The 19,342-nt window shown below is 43.9% G+C and overlaps 2 protein-coding genes across 7 annotated transcripts in view; both read right to left on the minus strand.

Annotated features, from left to right (window-relative positions):
• Nucleotides 1–19,342, minus strand: part of TSPAN18 (tetraspanin 18) — a 178,053-nt gene that overhangs the window by 108,674 nt on the left and 50,037 nt on the right. The gene's annotated exons all lie outside the window — the stretch shown is intronic.
• LOC117664987 (uncharacterized) lies at nucleotides 507–5,935 on the minus strand. The gene is made up of 2 exons (XM_034416503.3): nucleotides 3,567–5,935; nucleotides 507–2,549 (listed from the first exon to the last, which is right to left on the minus strand). Exons 1-2 carry the CDS (start codon nucleotides 5,211–5,213, stop codon nucleotides 564–566), a joined length of 3,633 nt encoding a protein of 1,210 aa, XP_034272394.2. The 5' UTR covers nucleotides 5,214–5,935; the 3' UTR covers nucleotides 507–563.

The following is a 19,342-nucleotide window of genomic DNA, read 5'->3' on the forward strand; positions in this document are numbered from 1 at the left end:
GGTTGAACTAGAAGACCTTTAAAGTCCCTTCCAACTCTATTATTCTGTTATTCTGTTCGGGATGGGGTTACACTTCCTCATTTAAAGGAAGTAACCAGTCTGGGAGTTTTCCTGGACTCATAATGCTTACTTTGATGAACAGAGGGCAGCTAATGCCAAGACATCTGTACAGTTTCATCTGGGGTTCCAGTTACTTATTTCCTAGATTGGGCGTTGTACTTACCTGATACGCCTCTTCTCTGTCCTGGCGCCCACGGCAGTCATGCCTGGGTAGTGACACGGCTGTTATCCAATGACCGAGTCTTCTGGAATCTTTAGCACCGCCCCTTCCTGCTATGATCCAGTTTTGAGGCGAGGCTGTCCAGAAGACCGGAGTGTCTGTAGAAACAAATTAAAAAGGTAACAAATTCCCACCCCCGGAACCCAGGGACGGCCGGAACGGGTGGGGCTGACTGCCGTGGGCGCCAGGACAGAGAAGAGGCGTATCAGGTAAGTACAACGCCCATTCTCCTGCAGGGCGCCCACGGCAGTCATGCCTGGGACATACCAAAGCATGATGTCTCCTAGGGAGGGAGAGGCCGGACCTGCTGCAGAACTCTCCTGCCGAATGCTGCGTCTGCCGAGGCGTAGACATCCAGGCGGTAGTGCCGAATGAAAGGAGAGACAGACGACCAAGTAGCGGCCCGGCAAATCTCATCCAAAGGCGCCTGCGTGGACCAGGCAGCGGAGGTGGAGGCGCTCCGTGTAGAGTGAGCCGTAATATTCGGAGGTACCGGCAGCGACTGTGCCTCGTAGGCCAGCGCAATGGTAGCTCTGATCCACCGTCCAATGGTAACAGAGGAGACACGGGAACCCATAGTTGCAGGTTGAAAGGAGAGGAAGAGGGCCTCTGACCTCCGGAAAGTGGCCGTACGAGCCACATAGATTTTGAGAGCCCTGCGGACATCCAGCTTATGCCATAGGAACTCCTGGGGACGGCGAGGGGAAGGGCAGAAGTTAGGAAGTGTAAGCTCTTGCGACCGGTGAAAAATGGTGTTGATCTTTGGCACAAATGCAGGGTCGAGGCGAAGAACTACCCTGTCTGTATGGAAAATGCAGAGGTCAGAGCGGACTGACAGAGCAGCGAGTTCAGAAATCCGCCTAGCGGAGGTTACTGCAACCAGGAACGAAACTTTGAACGACAAAAACTTCAGACCAACTTCCCGTAAGGGTTCAAACGGAGGACCCGTTAAGGCACTAAGAACTTTGTTCAGATCCCAAGAAGGGAACCGGTGAACCGTGGGAGGACGGAGATTGGTAGCACCTCTCAAAAAGGATCGAATGAGAGGATCAGCAGAAATGGGCGAGGAGGACGAACATGACAGAATTGATGATAAGGCGGCCACCTGTCTCCGTAGGGTGTTAGGAGCTAGACCCGCAATGTAGCCCTGGTGAAGGAAGTCCAGCAGATGAGGGATAGTCACGTCCATAGGAGAGATCCCCTTCTTGTGACACCAGGATGAAAACACGCGCCAGGTGGAGCCGTAGATCCGGAGCGTCGATGGACGGCGGGCGGCCTGGATGATGGGAATAGCGTCCGGGGGAACCTGGGCCTTCGCTAAGAGGAGCCGCTCAGCCGCCATGCGGTCAGTTGGTAGGACCGGGGATCCGGATGGAGCAGGGGGCCTTGGTGGAGCGTTATCCGATCGTCGGGAATCCTCCAGTGGGGAGTTACTGACAGGCCCAGAAGATCGGCAAACCACGGTTGGCGAGGCCAATGTGGAGCCAAAAGGAGAATCTCCGCTCGCTCCGCTACGATCTTTCGCACGACCTTGGAAATTAGGGGTAGAGGAGGAAAAGCGTAGAGCAGTTGATTCTGCGGCCAAGGACTTCGGAGTGCATCCACCGCCTCCGCTCCCTGACATGGAAACCGAGAGAAGAAGCGGGGAAGCTGCTGGTTGCCGGGGGCCGCAAACAGGTCCACTGACGGGAGGCCGAACCGGGTGCACAGATCTTCGAACAGGAGGGGATGCAGGCTCCATTCGGCCGGATCGATGAGGGAGCGACTGAGAGAGTCCGCTTGAGTGTTGGCAGATCCGGATATGTGCTCGGCCCGAAGCGACGACAGATGGGTCTCCGCCCAGAGCCCCAGCCGAAGAGATTCCGCCATGAGGGACCGAGACCGAGTCCCCCCTTGTCGGTTGACATGAGCCTTGGCCGAGACATTGTCCGTCAGGATGAGGACGTCCCGACCCAGGACATGAGGCTCGAATTCGAGGAGGGCTAGACGAATAGCTCGCAATTCTAGAAGGTTGATATTCATGGCTCGTTCTGCTTGAGACCAGAGACCCTGAGCCAGGTGCGAGTCGAGATGAGCCCCCCAGCCCGAGAGGCTGGCATCTGTAGTGACCACAATCCTGTGCTGGTCTCCGAACGAAGAGCCCAGGGAAATGGCCGACGACGTCCACCAACGTAGAGAGTCTAGAACCGGTGGAGGAAGGACAATTCTGGAGGCCGAGGTGTTGGTGAAGCGCCTTTGGTAAGGAAGAAGCAGCCACTGCAGCTCCCTGCTGTGGAGGCGAGACCACGGCACAATGTCGTAAGTGGAAACCATCTTACCCAAGAGGCTAGAGAGATCCAGGAGAGAGGCGGAGCCCCGCCTCCGAAACTTGGAAGCCATGACGGAGAGACTAGCTTGGCGCTCGGGTGACAGGGTAACTTGGAGAGAGGTTGAATTAATAACCGCCCCTAGGTGTTGTAAGGATGTAGAAGGTGATAGATGGCTCTTGGACCAATTAATGGAAAAGCCATGCTTTTGTAAGGTGGAGACGACCAAGGCAACATCCTCTCGGGCCGAAGGTAGAGACTTAGAGAGGATGAGGATGTCATCCAAGTAAAAAAGTATGCGAATGGGGATAGAACTAATGTGGGCCATTAGGGCTGCCATAACCTTAGTAAATACCCTAGGGGCAGAGGAAAGGCCAAAGGGCAAGGCAGCATATTGAAAATGCTGACCGTTATACGAAAACCTGAGGTACTTGCGATGGGCCGGGAAAATGGGGATGTGGAGGTAGGCCTCCGTTAAGTCAATGGAGGACATAAGGTCATCCTTCCTAATACAGAGCAGAATAGTGTGGAGTGACTGCATTTTAAAACGGCGGTATCTAATGTGCCGATTGAGAGATTTTAAATCCAGGATAGCCCTCCAATCCCCTGATGTTTTGGGGACCAAAAATAGGCGGGAGTAAAAACCCCGGCCACGTTCGTGGGAAGGTACAGGCTGAATGGCCTTGATGGCGAGAAGATGTTGGATGGCCTGAGAAAACCTAGCCCTTTTAACAGGGTCCAGAGATACGGGGCAACGGAAATAGTGATTGGGAGGGGAAGACTGAAATTCGAGCTTAAGGCCTAATTTAACTGTGTCCCTGACCCAGGAGTCAGAAACCGATAAATCCCACTGGTTGGAAAAATGGGATAATCTACCTCCAATAGAGGAAGCTGGTAGATCTCTAGCGGAACCTTCTAAAGGGGCGACCCCTCCCGCCACGATATGAGGACCTCGATGTAAACCGGGGTCCCTGTCTGACCTGGTCTCCGGAAGGTTGTGAAGGTCTGGAGGAGAAGGAACGGTGAGAGCGGTGCTGGAAGAAGTTGGGATCGGAGCCTCGAAAGGAAGAACGACGAAAGGAGCCCTGAGGTCGGGTCTCAGAACGACGAGACGCAGAAGGAAGGATCTTACGGTGGTCCTTTGTCTCGATTAACAGTGGATCCAGCGGGGAACCGAATAACTTGTCGGCTGCATAAGGAGACGAAGCGAGACGCCACTTATTCCTGGCGTCCGCCTGCCAATTCCGGAGCCATAGGAGGCGTCTCGACGTGATGGAAGTGCCGATGGCCTTGGCTGAGAATCTGGCCGCATTAAGCGTAGCATCTGCGGAGAACTCGGTTGCTGCAATTATTTTATTTATATCTTGATGGGCACGATGGTCGGAAGCCGGAAGACGTTCTTGCAGCTGGCGTAACCACAGGATAGAGGCCCTGTTAAAGAACGATGCAGCGGAGGAAGCTTGGATGGACCAAGCTGATGCTTGGTGGCCTTTGATGAGGGTTCTTTCAGCCTTCTTCTCTTCAGGCCGCAAATATTCCTCCAAAGGTCCCGTTGGGAGAGAGGTAGAAGATAAAGCCACAACTGGAGTATCGACAACTGGAACTTGTAGCAGATCGGAAAAATCTGAAGCCATGTTGTAGAACTTACGGTCCAAGTTGTTAGGAATCGGACCGGTGCTGGGAGAAGACCACTGGCGTTTTAAGACTTCCGAAAAAAGTTTGGGAGCCGGAATAGTATCCGATTGCACCTTGGGTTCCTGAAAAAGGACAGATGTAGGATCAGCTGGCCCAGGAGGGTTGGAAGAAGAAGAAGTCTCAATGCCGAGCCGGGTGGTGATCTTGGCTTTGTACAGTAAAGATCGAAACATGTGGGGCTTGAAGAGGCCCACAAAGGCTGGCTGGTCTGGCTCAAGCCCTTCGTCCTCTGACAGGTCTTGCTCAGGCAATTCCCCTTCTTCTGACACCGAATCCTGACTAGCGGAGTCGTGATCAGAGACCTCAGCGACAGATTCCTCATTAGAATGGGGGGCAGGAGACCGAGAGATGGCCCTATCCGATCTCTTAGGAGCCGCCGAAACCTGAGCCAGAGCAGGATGTTGCTGGAGGCCTTGAGCAATGCCCTGGCGAATGGCTTCCGAGATAAGATCAGCCAGGGATGACCGCATATCAGGGGGCAAATCGTGAGGCCCAAAAGAAACCTGAGGTCCAGTAGAAGGAGAAGGTGAGGCAGGAGGAACCTGAACAGGATCTGGGGAGCACTGGGCCTGGTCTTGGTTGTGGCCGGTGTCAGAAGGAAAAACCGAAGCCACCTCAGCTGTATCTATGACATCACCTTGGACAGACCTGTCAGGAGACAAGGCCCTAGAAATTCCAGATTGTTCGGGGTGATCAGAAGGAGGAGCTGTAGAGGAGCCTTGAACAGCCTTGGAATGAGCCCTCTCGAAGGCCTTCTCCATGGCCTTGTGGCGCCTGTCCTCGTCTCTGGAGCTGGCAGAGGATTTATGGGGGGCCGAGGATTGGGGGGCTGGGGCCCTGATCTTGCTTCTGTGGCCCGTGGAGGTACCCTCCCCAGGGTCCTCCTGCTGGCGGCGTTTCCCTCTGCCCTTAGATTTGGGTCTGTCAGCCATCTCGTCCCAAATCTCTCTTAAAATGGCGCCCAATGAGTTCTAAGCCCCAAGGGAATAACCCTTCTTCTCGCTAGCCTTACGGCTTGTGCGCGAGAACTATTAGGCGCGGAATGTGACTTCGCGCTAACCAGGACCACAGGCGGAAGATCGGGCCGTCAGTACCTGGATGCCGCTGTTGGAAGGCGAGGTGGCTGCCTGGTTGAGTCAAAAAGGCGCGAAAAAGCAAGCCGCGCCTGTCCGCTGAGGTGGAGATCGCCCCGGGGATAAGAAGCTAGCCGGCTCCGAAGCGGCGAACAAAAGCGGCGCGGAATCCCTTCTCGCGCCTCTCAGCTGTTCGGATCGGCGGGAAATTCAAAGGGCGCGCCGATCCAGGCCGATAGAAGAGGCGCTGCTGCTGAGCGCTCCAGCCCCCGTTTCCAAGCCGAATGGGGCAGCAACGCGGCGGAGCAAGCTAGGCGAGCTCGTGCGCGTGGGTGGAAACCCGGCAGTTTCAAAGGCAGCTCCGCTATTGCGATCTCACTCCAGGTGGTGAAATTAGAACAAAGTTTTTGCAGAGGCTTTGGAGAAGCTACAGACATGACTGTTATGGAACAGACCGAGTCGAAAAACTGGATCATAGCAGGAAGGGGCGGTGCTAAAGATTCCAGAAGACTCGGTCATTGGATAACAGCCGTGTCACTACCCAGGCATGACTGCCGTGGGCGCCCTGCAGGAGAATGGTAGGCCTTTCAGACATGCCCTACTCACTTCACAGCTCAACATTTGCAATGCATTTTACATGGGGCTGCCCTTGAAGACCACTAAGAATTTCAACTGGTCCATAATGTAGTGATGAAGGCAGTGAGGGCATACCAGAGGTGGGTTTCAGCAGGTTCTGACCGGTTCTGGAGAACTGGTAGTGGAAATTCTGACTGACCCACCCCCATTTATTCTCTGCCTCCCAAGTCCCAGCTGAGCGGGAGGAAATGGGGATTTTGCAGTAACCTTCCCCTGTATTGGGGAAGGAATGGAGATTTTACAGTATCCTTCCTCTGTCACGCCCACCAAGCCATGCCCACCAAACCATGCCACGCCCACCAAGCCACACCCACAGATAGTAAAAAAATTTGAAACCCACCACTGGGGCATGTGTATGCACATATGTCACCTCAGCTCCAAGGAATACACTTGTTATTGATATGATTCAAAGCACTGGTTATAACCTATAAAGCCATACATGGTATAAACACAGTTAATTGTGGGACCACCTAATTCCCCTAGCCACATGCCCTATTCAATCTGGCATAGTTGACACAATCCCAATCCCTTTAATTAAATAATGTCATCTATCAGGATCCCAAAAATAGGCCCTCTTTGCGATGGTTAGCCAAATCTACCATTGGTTCTTGTTTATTTTTTATTTTCTGATAATTAGTGTATTCTATTTTTACTCTGATTTACTGTACAACCATAAAAATCAAATCGTACATCTGGTATGGAGTTGGATGCTACCTAAATTGAATACATTAAATTAAACATAGTTCAGAGGGTAAATCTCAGAGTTTTCCAGAACACTGCATTCCTGGATCTATACTTTTTGCACAGACCTAACCAGATCTTTGTTTATAAACTTTCTCTGGGAAATAATTTGACAGGAAAACATACTGTTGGTTACTAATTGCTTGCTAATCCCCCTTCCCATGCTTCTTTGTAGTGACCACAAAAACTAAAATAGTATTGGGAACAGTTAGATTTTGTTAACACTAGAATAAAGAAATGTGCAAACAGACTAGGTAAGAGAAAGAGAAAAATAATTGGAAATGTCCAAGGAGGTCTTGCGTATATAAAACTACATACTATATTGTGAATGTAAAGCCCAACCAAGTAAAGAGTACTCTAATTTGGACATGCTATGTAAGTATAATCATATTACACAGCGTGCATAGTGGCATATTTAGGATATTTTTCTCTCTTCCTGTTAGGGTCACCAATCAAAGGTGACCCAGTCACAGGATGTCTCCTTTGAAGTTGTACTTAAATAGAAATTTTGGTCAAAACAAGGGATGTCATCTTATATTGATGTCTAAATGATTACTTACACTTTTGGGGACATGGTTAAAAGACTCAAGCAGACACAATTCTGCTTTTGCTAGGACTAAAACCTGACATTAAGTTGTTTTCCCATTACAGTCTGATAGATGTGTTTCATTCTTTTGCCTTTCTTATTCATTTCCTTGACTCGGAATTTGCATTCAGCTCCAAATGGTCAAAAGAATTCCGATTCAAAGCTTCCCACAGGACTGCGTAAGAGTACTGCCGGAAAAAAAAACATTTCAATCTTGCCCTGAACCAAAAATTATTGTTTCCCATTTACACTATTCTTAAGACACATTCAGGGCTGATCTATCCCTGTCTCTATTTCTCAAGAGGCATTTTTATAGCACCATTATACAGTAATCCCTCCTGAATGTATACATAAGTACAGGTAATCCTTGTTTTGCAACAGCTTCAGAGAGCTACCTTTTGCAGTTATAATAATAATGAAAAAGGAACTTTATCATCAATCTTCACATTTACAACCATCATAGGTCTAAAGCAAAGAAAGGCAGTAATGACATCATAAGGACAGTCGCAGTTTCAGTTGGGATCACTTCGTTTAACAACTGAGTTAATCCCAATTGTAGCTGCTAAAGAGACTATCTGTTCTGATTGGTGGATTCTAGCTTCTCTTTTTTTTTCTTCCTGTTGATAGATCGGCTAATGTTCTCATTGTGCTGGGTATGGCTATAATTATTTCTATTTTTAGAAAGAAGATCCAGCCAATTACTGCCTAGTAAGCCTCTTAATTCAGTCAGCAAAATCTACAGCAAGTACTTATATTGGAAACTTGCAGAACCTCTATAACAGGATTGTTTAGCTCTTGTAGACAAATTTCAGAAAAGGTTTGAATTCAGGAGTGTCAAACTCAATTTCATTGAGGGCCGCATCATGGTTGTGTTTAACCTCGGGGGGGGGCAGAGGAAGCATGGCCATCTCGACGTCATTCGTTTCGGGGGTGCCTATGGTGACCCGAGCATCTGCCAGCGAAAACGGGCTTCCGAGGTCCATTTTCAGCTCCGACGGCCTCCTGCAACCCTCTGCCAGCAAAAACGAAGCTTGAGAAGGCTGCTCCATTTTGCTGGCAGAGGCACTGCAGGACTGTCCTTTGCTGTTTCCAGGGCAGCTCTGTGGGCCAGATCCAAGCACTCCACGGGCTGGATCCAGCCCCTGGCCTTGACTTTGACACTCTGTTCTACTTTAAACCAGGGTTCAATGCTTTAGCTGAAAATTTAACTGAAAATTATAGAGATATTAATAAACAATACAATAATGGGGCATCTCAATAAGGAGAAACATCACTTCCCTAAACTGGCCAAAAAATCAATAATATTCCTGCTTTACACAAGTTATGCAATAACTTTGTTTTATTTCAATAGGCCTAATGAGAGATATGAAGTACTGAACTCTATAAAACTATAAAAATCCATTAACTACAAATCAATTGTGGTTTTAAAAAAAACAGTATCCCGAGATGTGCATTTCATGAAAGGCCTCCAAAAGTTGACCTAGACAGAAAGCGAACTGCTTTAAGTACCTGGGTTTTGTACTTCAATCCTCAGGAATAGGAAGTGCCTATGTTGCTTTATCCAATTTTAATGTCCAGCAGTCTTCAGCAGTGGTTAATTTTCTCTTTTTTCTATGTCAGAAAAGCAGGATACAATATATGCAGAGGTGAGCTGCTGCTGGTTCGCACCGGTTCAGGCGTACCGGTAGTTAAGATTCTGTGCAGTTTGGCAAACCGGCAAATGCCACCACTAGCTGGTCCTGCCCACCCACCCAGTCACTCCTTATCTCACCTTGCCTGTCTTGGCCTGTGCCTAGAGTCATACCTGAAGCATAGCTGCTGCTGCTGCTGCTCTCTGGTTCCCTCACTTGCTTCAACCATGTGGCCCAACTGATCTCTGCCAGCCTGCTTGCCTGCCTTCCCTGCATCCCAGCCCACTTGCCTGTCTTCCACGTGGCCTACCACATGGTCCCGTGACTTTACACAGGCCCCGATCTTTACACAGGCCCCGATCTTTACACAGGAGGAGGATAAGGGAAGGTTTTTCAGCGCAGGAGCACGCTTGGGCATCCCCTTCGCTCCCCACCACATCTCCACCCATTCATGGCAGAGCAACTTCTCCCCTCACTGGGCGTTAGCCAAGGGGAAGCAGCCGGAGCAGGGAGTGGTGGGGAAGCCTTGTGCAAAAACACACGGGCCGGGGAGGCGAGTTGGCGATGGAAGAAGGGTGATTTATTAGGGAGACAGAAGAGGCAAGAAGTGAGGTGGAGAAGAGAGTGGGGTGCCCAGTCTCCTCTTCCATGGTTGGAAGAAGCTGAAGTCTGCTTCCTCTCCTCCACATCTGCATTCTGCCTGCATTGCAACATCCAGGGGAGCTGCATCCAAGAGAGCTTGGCGGTGCTCTGGAGTGCATTCGGTTTTCATTTGTTTGCACAAAAGGTGGGGTGGAGGTCATCCAGGATGCGTACCTGCTAATACATGATCCCCAAAGGGCCGGATTGTGGGGTGGTGCAGCCCTCTAAGTATAATGGCTGGTTTCCCAACTTTTTTTTTTTTTTGAGCTTAGCCTAACCTGTGAATAGAGGTGTGAAGCTAGACCAACTGCATATCTGCCTGGCTGCGGTTAGGAAACCAGCCAGGGCTAACTATCTGTCCCCAACGGGGTGCTGTACAGCGGCGAGGTGTGGCTGAGAGGATCAGGCTGGGTGAGTGATGTTGAGTTGGCCCCACCCACCCAGTCACCCACCCAGCCAGCCTGTCATTAGGGCAGAGAATTGGTTGTTAAAAAATTTGAAGCCCACCACTGAGTATGCCAGCAGCATTAAAAAGATTTGAGGTCAAGGTATTAGCCACAGCTTCTTAGAAAGCTTTGTTAATTAGATGATATTAAACCATCTCAATTAGAGACCACTTGTCTACTTTTCAAAGGAAACTATTTCAGGTGCCCCACTCTCAATTGTAGCACTTTGGAAAGAAGTAGGGCTATTAAACCATTTTAGACATTAGCTAAAGCTACTATTTCCCGACATAATTTAGCTCTGCTTATTTTGTTGAACAATTTTCATTCTCTTAGAGATAGAAAATTGAAGACAAAAATCAGCATTACTGACCCTGGAATAGGACCAATGTATGTTAATGTTTATGTCTGTCTCATGCCCTGTTATTTTGCCATTATTACAGAGGAACTCTCTAAAATCTTCGGCATTCTAATGAATCTTATGTTTAATATCTCTTATTGGATAAAGATCCTAAAATAGCATACACTGTGACTACATTTGCATTATTGCCATGATATTCTCTCAAACAATTAGTTAAGTTGCTTTCTAGTTGGGTCAGCTAAGTTACCCCTAACTTGGCAAAAACTGGCAAAACTATTGTGGTAGCATTGCCTTTGAAGCAGGAATCAAGGCATTAACTTGCTGAATTAATCAGTTCAGCTTTTTAAGGTGTTCACAACCCACACAGCATCACAGAGACATCAAGGATGGCACCAATAAGAGACTGGAGTTTTCTTTGCATGTAGAGTACTGAGAGTACGGTCTACTCTACATGCAACATGGAGTTTTCCTTGCATGTAGAGTACTGAGAGGATAATCTCCAGACCACTAAGAAACAGAACAGCATCATTTTTAAAGATGTACTTTAAAGATTTTTAAAGTAACATATTTAAAAAGGATTTCTGAAAATTATTCTGTATAATGGGAATTTGAAGATACTAAGAAGTTTCTTTCTGTTAGTCCAGTGATGGTTGACCTTTTCTGGACTGAGTGCCCAAAGCATGCATGTGTGTCAATGTGTGCAAGTGCGCCCAAGCCCCCAAAATGCAATGCACATGTGGCCCCACACATGTGCCCTGCCCCCCTGTGCATGTGTGTGCGACGCCCCCCCTTGCAGGTGGCCCACACCCTCCGCATGGTCCTGCGCATGCACCCTGCCCCCCACGCATTTGCACATGCCTCCCCATGTGTACCCCACCCCCCACGCATGTGCGGCAGAGACCCAAAGACCAGCTGGCCAGCAGGAGGTGCATGGGCATGCATGCACATGCACAGTGGAGCTGCCACCTCTATGCCACATGTGCCATAGGTTCGCGATCATGTTAGTCAAATGCTCATCAGCTCTCCAAGAAAACAAAATAAATAATGCAAATAAAAGAAGCTCCTTTCATTAGTGACTCTGCACTCTCACTTCCTGCCTCGCACCTAAATATAAAAATGAGCCCCCTTGCCCCTCCCTGGTACAGAATGATTTATCGTCCACACAACTTCCCAGATATGAAGAGGCACCTAATGTTTTATTAGCTCATGGTCTCTATCATACATTCTTTTCCAAGTAAGATAATTCCTTCCACACTGCGCTCAATTTCCCAGTAGGTTCTTTTACTGGTAGGTTAATAGCTTCATGTAATTGGAGAAAGGGAGATTAACAGGGATTATTATTAATCCAGATACTGTATTCTTTTTCCTTTGAGTTTTGCTCTAATGGATTAATTCAATCTCCTACTGCTATTGGATGATTAAACCAAATTAGCACAATTTCCCAAAAGGTTGGAATTATTTCTCCTTCATCATGTATTGAATACAGGCTGGGATGTGTGTATTCGTGCATATGCCAGCAGTTCATCAATATCACCTTTATGAGTTTAATTCTACATATGACATTTGCAAAGAGCTTCTGAGTCATGTCTGTGTCATGCATTTGATGTATCCCCCTTTTATTAATAAACACATCTCTGTTGTTGTCTACCACATCCTCCAAACAATTTAATCTTGAAAGATATGCAAAGTGGTTCAAGCAACAAGTCTCTCTTTGCAGTGAATCACATGTACCACCTCCTCAGAAATCAAGGATTTTTATTTTAATTTGGAAAAAAAGTATTCTTTTAAAAGTACATGAGAAAAAAACAGATGAAATCAAAACGACAATGGTATAGTTTTGGGGATACCCTGCTACTAATTCTATCGGAGAAATGTAAATTTGTGTATCCATGCATATGAAGGGATTGTAACTGGTTTGCTTTAGAAGAAATGCAGAAACATTATCATGATTTGGACTTCTGTTATTCATCGAAATGAAGTTCCTTCCTATAATTGCTGGGACAAAGGCTCATTTCTACACTAAGAGTGGTCTTTTACACAAAGTATCACTAACCTTCAGTGAAACTTGCAGTTACTCTTAAGTAAATGCTGTGAAGGTGTAGAAATCTGCAAAATGCTTGAGCTTAGTGGAACACATATACTTTGGATGCAATGAGCTTTTTATCTGCAGCATCTCTGTTATGGTTTAGAAACCCCGGAGGATGCCTGATAGGCAGTGTGGTGCAGATATTCTGAACTAAATGAACTAACAATCTTACTTGATACAAAACAGATCCCCAGATTCCCAGTTTGAATAGCAAAATCACAATGTGTACCGTCAAAATAATAGATGAATAAGATAAAAGCAGAAATAAAAAAGCACCAGTAGGTTCAGTGTTTTTTCGGCTCCTTATTGGTGAACATGTTCTACAAAGGACATTTATGTTTGGCTGAGACCCTTCTACCTACAGCCCCTACAGGCCAAAATGAATTTATAGTTGAAAAATAGACTAAAGGATCTAAGCCTGGAGTCCTGGACTCCTTTGGCATAACAAGAATACAAATAGCATCTGCAAGTCTGTTTTTAATCATGAACATATGTGAGCATGGTAAGGCCCGGCATAAGTACAAAACACCTGCCACCATATTAATTGTAGCAAGCTGCTCTGCTCTGTGCACAGAAACGCCATTTCTTAAATACCTCTATGGCACCTTTTGAAATAATTGTGCTAAATCAAACATTTGTGGTTTTCTGATATAAGGACAAAAGTTTGTTTTTTAAAAAAAAATAGACAAAGGACAAGTCAACTAGAAGCTTATAATGAGGATGAAAAGCAGGAGTGGCTGATGTCACTTTCTCTAAGAAATTATCCAAAGAAATGACCAAACTATAACTGCATTTGCATTCCCAGTCCATTTTCTGTGTATCCAACTACTGAAGTAGCATGGTCACTGCTACTGTTCCTGTTCGTTAGCCTAGGTTCAATCTTCAATACATAGGTACTCCTTTGCTACTTTTCCATCTCACAGTGTGATATATACTATATATATATATAGCTATAACACTCTCAGGTTTGCCCTGATTCACAGCTACAATCATATCAGAGTTTGCCCTTCATTCAGCAACTAGCTGCAATGGCCAAAATAAATCCCGATCCTTTGAAACTATGCTGTCTCTGATGCAGCAGTAAAAAGGCTCTTTCTTCTTAAAACAAGGGTTTTCACATATTGTATTGTTCTATTATATCAGAGAGGTATGTGGGCTGGGGGGGTAGTTTTTTTGGGGGGGGGGGCATTTGTGTTTTTGTTTGCAAAGCAGGACACGCTGTGAAAAGCAGGGCTTAAAGTTATCTCATGTGGTAAACATGTTAATGCTATCAACAAGAAAACAGCAGGAAAATATACACTTCTGGATATAAAAATTCCCACATTTGTTCCAAGGACAAACCTCCAACGTGTTAAATTCTCCTCCATTTGTTCTCTGTTTCACTAGGAACTGCTACTTTTTCCACATAACAACAAAACAAGTATCTACTGTACATAGTCTGCTGATAAATGCTGGCAGATGAGCAGAGCTTTTAACCATTCAAAAGTCCAGGTCAGAGGTTATCTCTTAAAAACAGCACAGAGGACAGAAGGATTTGTCAGGCACCAACACCCCACCTTTCAGCTTCAGATTTTTTCTTTTATCACTTCCTCCAGATGAGTTTTCATAAAAAAAAGAAGAACCCCATCTCAACTTCGGCTTCATTTTTTAAAACTGGCAGTTTTCAAAAGACTAGCTAATGCTATAGTCTTTAAAACTGAATAAAAGCCATTTGGCCTGTGCTGTGATTTATAGATGAGCTACAAATTAGACAAGTGTTTTAATTCATGTTGACTTTTTCAGCATCTCTCTTTTTTTTTTTAAATGATTCACATAGTTTGTGTTTACATTCATCTTCTGCAAGATTTTAGGAAAAACAAGAGACAAATGAAAACTCACAGAGAATAAAAACCTTAATATTGGCCAGTAATCCAATACTTAGACAACTGGCCTTCCTCTTCCTTTTTCTCCTTCACTTTATCATACTCGCTGCAAAGGAACATTCTCAGTTCTAGCCCATGTTTTCTTCATTGATAAGGAATTCCTAACCCAATAAGAGATTTCCAGGCTGAGAGAGCCCTTGGTAAAGCCAACAGGCTTATAGTGTAAGGCAGAGCCAAAACTGGGGAAACAAGAAACAGAGTCATGTGTCATTTTAACTCTGCATCTGCAACAGGTAGACAGGAGATAAATACTCTAGGATAGGGCTGTCAAACTCCCAGCCCACAAGCCGGATGAGTCACATGATGGCCACGCCCACATCCAGTTTAATGAAGTGAGAAAAAGTCCCGATATGTCATGTGACACCACCATGACGTGAATTTGTTATCCCAGCTCTAGGATGATTTGGCATCATAGTTTTCTTTTTCATATTTGCATTTTCAGATAGCAAAATATAAAGATCAACATAGATGTCATATGAAATAAACAGCAGATTCTGATAAAAGACAAGCAGCAGGGAGCCTCTCAATATTTGCACACAGCAAATTAAGATCTTCAATGTATAAAATCTTTTTAAAAGTAAAATTCAGGAATACAATACTTGTCAGGTAGGAGGAGATCACAAAGATACCAGTGATAACCTTGCTGTTACACAAATTAAATGCTTTGTCTTTTACTCCTAGTTTTCACTAGAATGGTGCAGGCACTTTTGAAAGGCTTTAGAGTGAGTTTGATAGACTTGATAGAAGTTCACTCTACTTCTATCAACTGTTTATGAAGTAATAAAAAAATACCACAAGCTGTTTTACTGGTTAATACAGAAGAGTCTCAAGTAAATCACTAGATGGCTTGAAGCCTAGCATAGAAAAATTAGTAGAAACTATGTTCTGGAGTTATTTAACCTTTCCCAGGTTACTAACCTTTAGTAGCAGTTTTGTTTCTATGGATTTCGAAAGCAATACAATTCTGTCAGTAAGCAGACAAATTTTCCTGGGCTCCAAGATCACTGGAGATGGGGACTGCAGCCAAGAAATTAAAAGAGGCTTGCTCCTGGGGAGGAAAGGTATGTCAAATCTAGACAGCATACTAAAAAGCAGAGACATCACCCTGCCAACAGAAGTGTGCATAGTCAAGGCTATGGTTTTCCCAGTTGCAATGTATGGCTGTGAAAGTTAAACCGTAAGAAAAGCTGAGCGCCAAAGAATTGAGGCTTTTGGTGCTGGGGAAGACTCCTGTGAGTCCCTTGGACTGCAAGGTCATCAAACCGGTCAGTCCTACAGGAGATCAACCCTGACTGCTCTTTAGAAGGCCAGATCCTGAAGATGAAACTCAAATGCTTTGGCCACCCAATAAGAAGGAAGGACTCAATGAAGAAGAGCCTAATGCTGGGAAAGATTGAGGACAAAAGAAGAAGGGGACAACAGAGAATGAGGTGGCTGGATGGAGTCACTGAAGTAGTAGGTGTGAGCTTAAATGTACTCCGCGGGATAGTAGAGGATAGGAAGGCCTGGAAGACTGTTGTCCATGATGGGTGGTGATGGGTCGGACACGACTTCGCAACTAACAACAACAAAAAGCAGACAAAATTAAATGAATTGATTGAACTGTCTTTTTCTAGTATTTTTAACCATGATTCATACAAGCCTTGACAGGAAATATTATGCTCTATGCAACATATATTGACATTTTTAATTAAAAACAACAGCAACAGAATTGATGTTGTGTGGATGTTTGATAACAAGGCTTCATTTCTAGAACAATTAGGTTGGCCACAAGGAAGATAATACACAATTAGCAATTAACTATATATGGAAAAGATATCTGAAGATTTAATGAATTAATAAACAACAAGAAAAAAAATTATTGAATCTCCTACAATCCCAATGGAGGTAGGTTCAGTACAAACTGACATTAATGCCACTGTTGTAATAATTTCATACTAGAAAGATACAAACACCACATTAATTAACATCTCTCTCAGAAAGAACAGCCATTCTCTGATTACCAGCAGGCATTTAATTTAATGTTTTCCAGTTTTTGATGCTTCTCTCTCTCCCAAACACACACTTGTCCCTACAGTCTGTTTAGGAAGTCTTCTTTTGATTTTCTCTTAACCCATACCTATTTCTTCCCATACTGAGAAATTGTGCTAAAATTAAGAGAAGCTATAATTTTGCTGGAAGTCCCCACTTATACTCATTTCTCATTCTCATTTTTATTTATTAGATTTATACATACAATCACTTAAAAATATTTTTCTATTTTTAGTTTTCAATGCTTTTAGTAAGTTTTCTGGGTTTTTTTATCACTTCTTTTTATCCTACAGTAGTATCAGAGACTCTGCTTTCACAAAAGTGTATACTTTTATCAGCATTCCCAAAGTTTGAGACTTGGGAAAAATACCGTAGGCTCTGTTTGATACCAGATGCAATGGTAAAAGTATCAAATGTAAATTATAACAGGCTATTCCTCTTTTGGCAGGGTTTACATGTACTGTATATGGTTTTAATAATAAAACTCATTATTACTTATCTCCTTATCCTACTCCCTTTCATAAGGCAGAACTCCTTTTCAACAGTTATACATGCAAGAAAAATCCCCAATTTATTCTTGAAAATACCACAGTGATCTAACAATGGAGCACACCCACATTCTTTCGGAATATATGTCTGAAAATATAAATCTCTGGAGGGAAGTTGAACTCAATCCTGACAAAGGATTGGCAAGAAAGATCCATTAATGGATAATGTGTGCACAGGGAGTCATGCTGTTCTAGAAAGATTGGGTTATGAGTTTTAAAAGGACTCCCATTCTCCACATTCAGCAAAATTAAAACATACAGTTTTAATACCACTGAATGATAATTGCCAGCTGATAAAGAGCACCAAGGCAGAAGGCATCAAGTGAGCCTCCTCGCAAAGAAGTTTGATTTTTAAGACTGTGTGCAAGAAAATGAGATACAAAAATAAGATCAGGGTGAAAATGAGAAAGGTTCTTGATAAATCCCATTTTCTTCTAGAAGTAAAAACAACAAACGAGATGACTATTTCTGCGGATGGATCTCAAAATTCCTTAAAGCAAGAGACATTAAAAATATAAATATGCAAGCATTAAAAACAAGTCACACACAAAAATCCATTTTTGCAGTTGACATCAAAATTGAGTGCAATGCAAGAAATGTCCAGAAGAAAAAAAAAGTTTTTCTCTTACAGTAAAAAAATAATAATAAGCACCAGGTATGCTACATAACAAGGATCCTTCAAGATTGCCACCTCCCCATTTATAGTTTCACTGTTGAAAAAACTCCAAAAAAGATCCTTTGATATACTGTATGTTACTTGAAATATTCTAAAGCTGTTCAGAACACGAAAAATCAGCACCGACAGGCTTCTGTTATCTGTGTATGTGTGTCCCTGCTGACCCAAGATTTAAGCCAAACCAAACATTCTTAGTGGCCAAGAGATAGAGAGAAACAAAACCTATGAAAAGATAGTTCCCTTTGCATTCCTGATCTTTCTGATGCTGCTTTTGTTACCATTTGTTTTCAAATGGTAACTAAAAAAAAAAAAATGCATGTCATCAAGCAAATTAAAATGGACCAAATGAAAATGTTTTCAAAGACTTGACAAGACTTGATCCCAAGCTGTAAGCAAGTTATAAGAGAAATTATGATAAACATGAGTTCTTGTTCAAGGACCTAATAATGTGACAGTTCATTATACAAACATTACATAAAGGATTTAATGGCTTCCATTTATTGGTGAAATGCCTTCTATGTAACAGTGTGTGAAACTGAAATAGCAAAATATTAGCACATGCTCAGAGTCTTACATAGAACTATCTGGACATCATTTCACCTATTATACAAAATAATATTTATGAAATAATATTTAATACTTGACTTTTTCCATTTAATTCTACACCGGCTGCAATGCTTAGTTTAGCAATAAGTCATGCTATCACTTATTTTTATTGGATTTAATGTTTTACATTATCTATATAATGGATAAATACCTAAACTTAATTTTAAAATCTGTGGCTTAAATCCTAAGAGACAGAAACTGCTACAAAAGATTCTGTCTAAACCATTTCAGTTTTAGTCTGGCTACACTGAAAACCAGTATACTGAAAGCTGAATTCATTTGAAATCTAAATGAACAGAATAGCAAGGGAATAAATACATAGGTTAGGGCTGTTGAGGAAGAATCCAGTCTAAAAGAGATTCAGTTGAAGTGAGGTGTTATGCTGATATTCCCCTTCAAAGATGCGGATGGAACTATCTTGTTGCTTTGATCTGAGGGCTTTGATAAGATTGCATTTGCTGCTTTGATCTGAGGTGTTAAGGCAGACTGACTCCATTTTTCAAGTCAAGGCCCCGCCTAAAATTGGATCAGTGCAGTGACCTGGATTGAGTCCATGCCTCAAGGTGGAAATGGCCATTTTCATACACCTCACAACAAATAGTCAACTTCCTAAATCTATAATACTGATATTTAATCAAATCATCTTCTAAATTTAAAAGCATTGTTCATTTGATTAACACTGTGTACTTTCCAGCTCTAGTGAAAGCCAAGGACACTAAAACAGGGTACTACAGGTGTTCCTTACGCAATAACTACCAGTTGTGTACTCAGGTTTTGGGAAAATGAAAATATAGTAGCTGATGTAATTAATTGCCTCTATTTACAGCCTGGAAACAGAAGCATTTCTAAAAATATATCTGGACCAAAATGACCAACTAGGTCTACAAAATGTAAATATTTGCTAAGTAGGCAATATTTAGAAATGGTTAATAACTCTTCATTTTCTAGAGATGGCACTGATGATACAAATAAATAATGTCTTTTTTAATGTTGTTATACGGATAAATGTTTGTTTATGGGCTTTATTAAGTGCCTCAATCCAAACAGACTCTAGCTGGTAACAGATACTACTAATTTAA

Source organism: Pantherophis guttatus, chromosome 1, assembly GCF_059756535.1.
Source record: "Pantherophis guttatus breed Tessera chromosome 1, ASM5975653v1, whole genome shotgun sequence".
Lineage (NCBI taxonomy): Eukaryota > Metazoa > Chordata > Lepidosauria > Squamata > Colubridae > Pantherophis > Pantherophis guttatus.

Bases quoted from the DNA above. Each gene is read 5' to 3' on its own strand.
- LOC117664987 (XM_034416503.3), bottom strand. From the start codon at position 5,213: ATGGCTGACAGACCCAAATCTAAGGGCAGAGGGAAACGCCGCCAGCAG. The intron at 2,550-3,566 runs GTCAGACAGGGA...TCGCCTCCACAG, and splicing joins CACAACCTTCCGGAGACCAG to CAGGGAGCTGCAGTGGCTGC.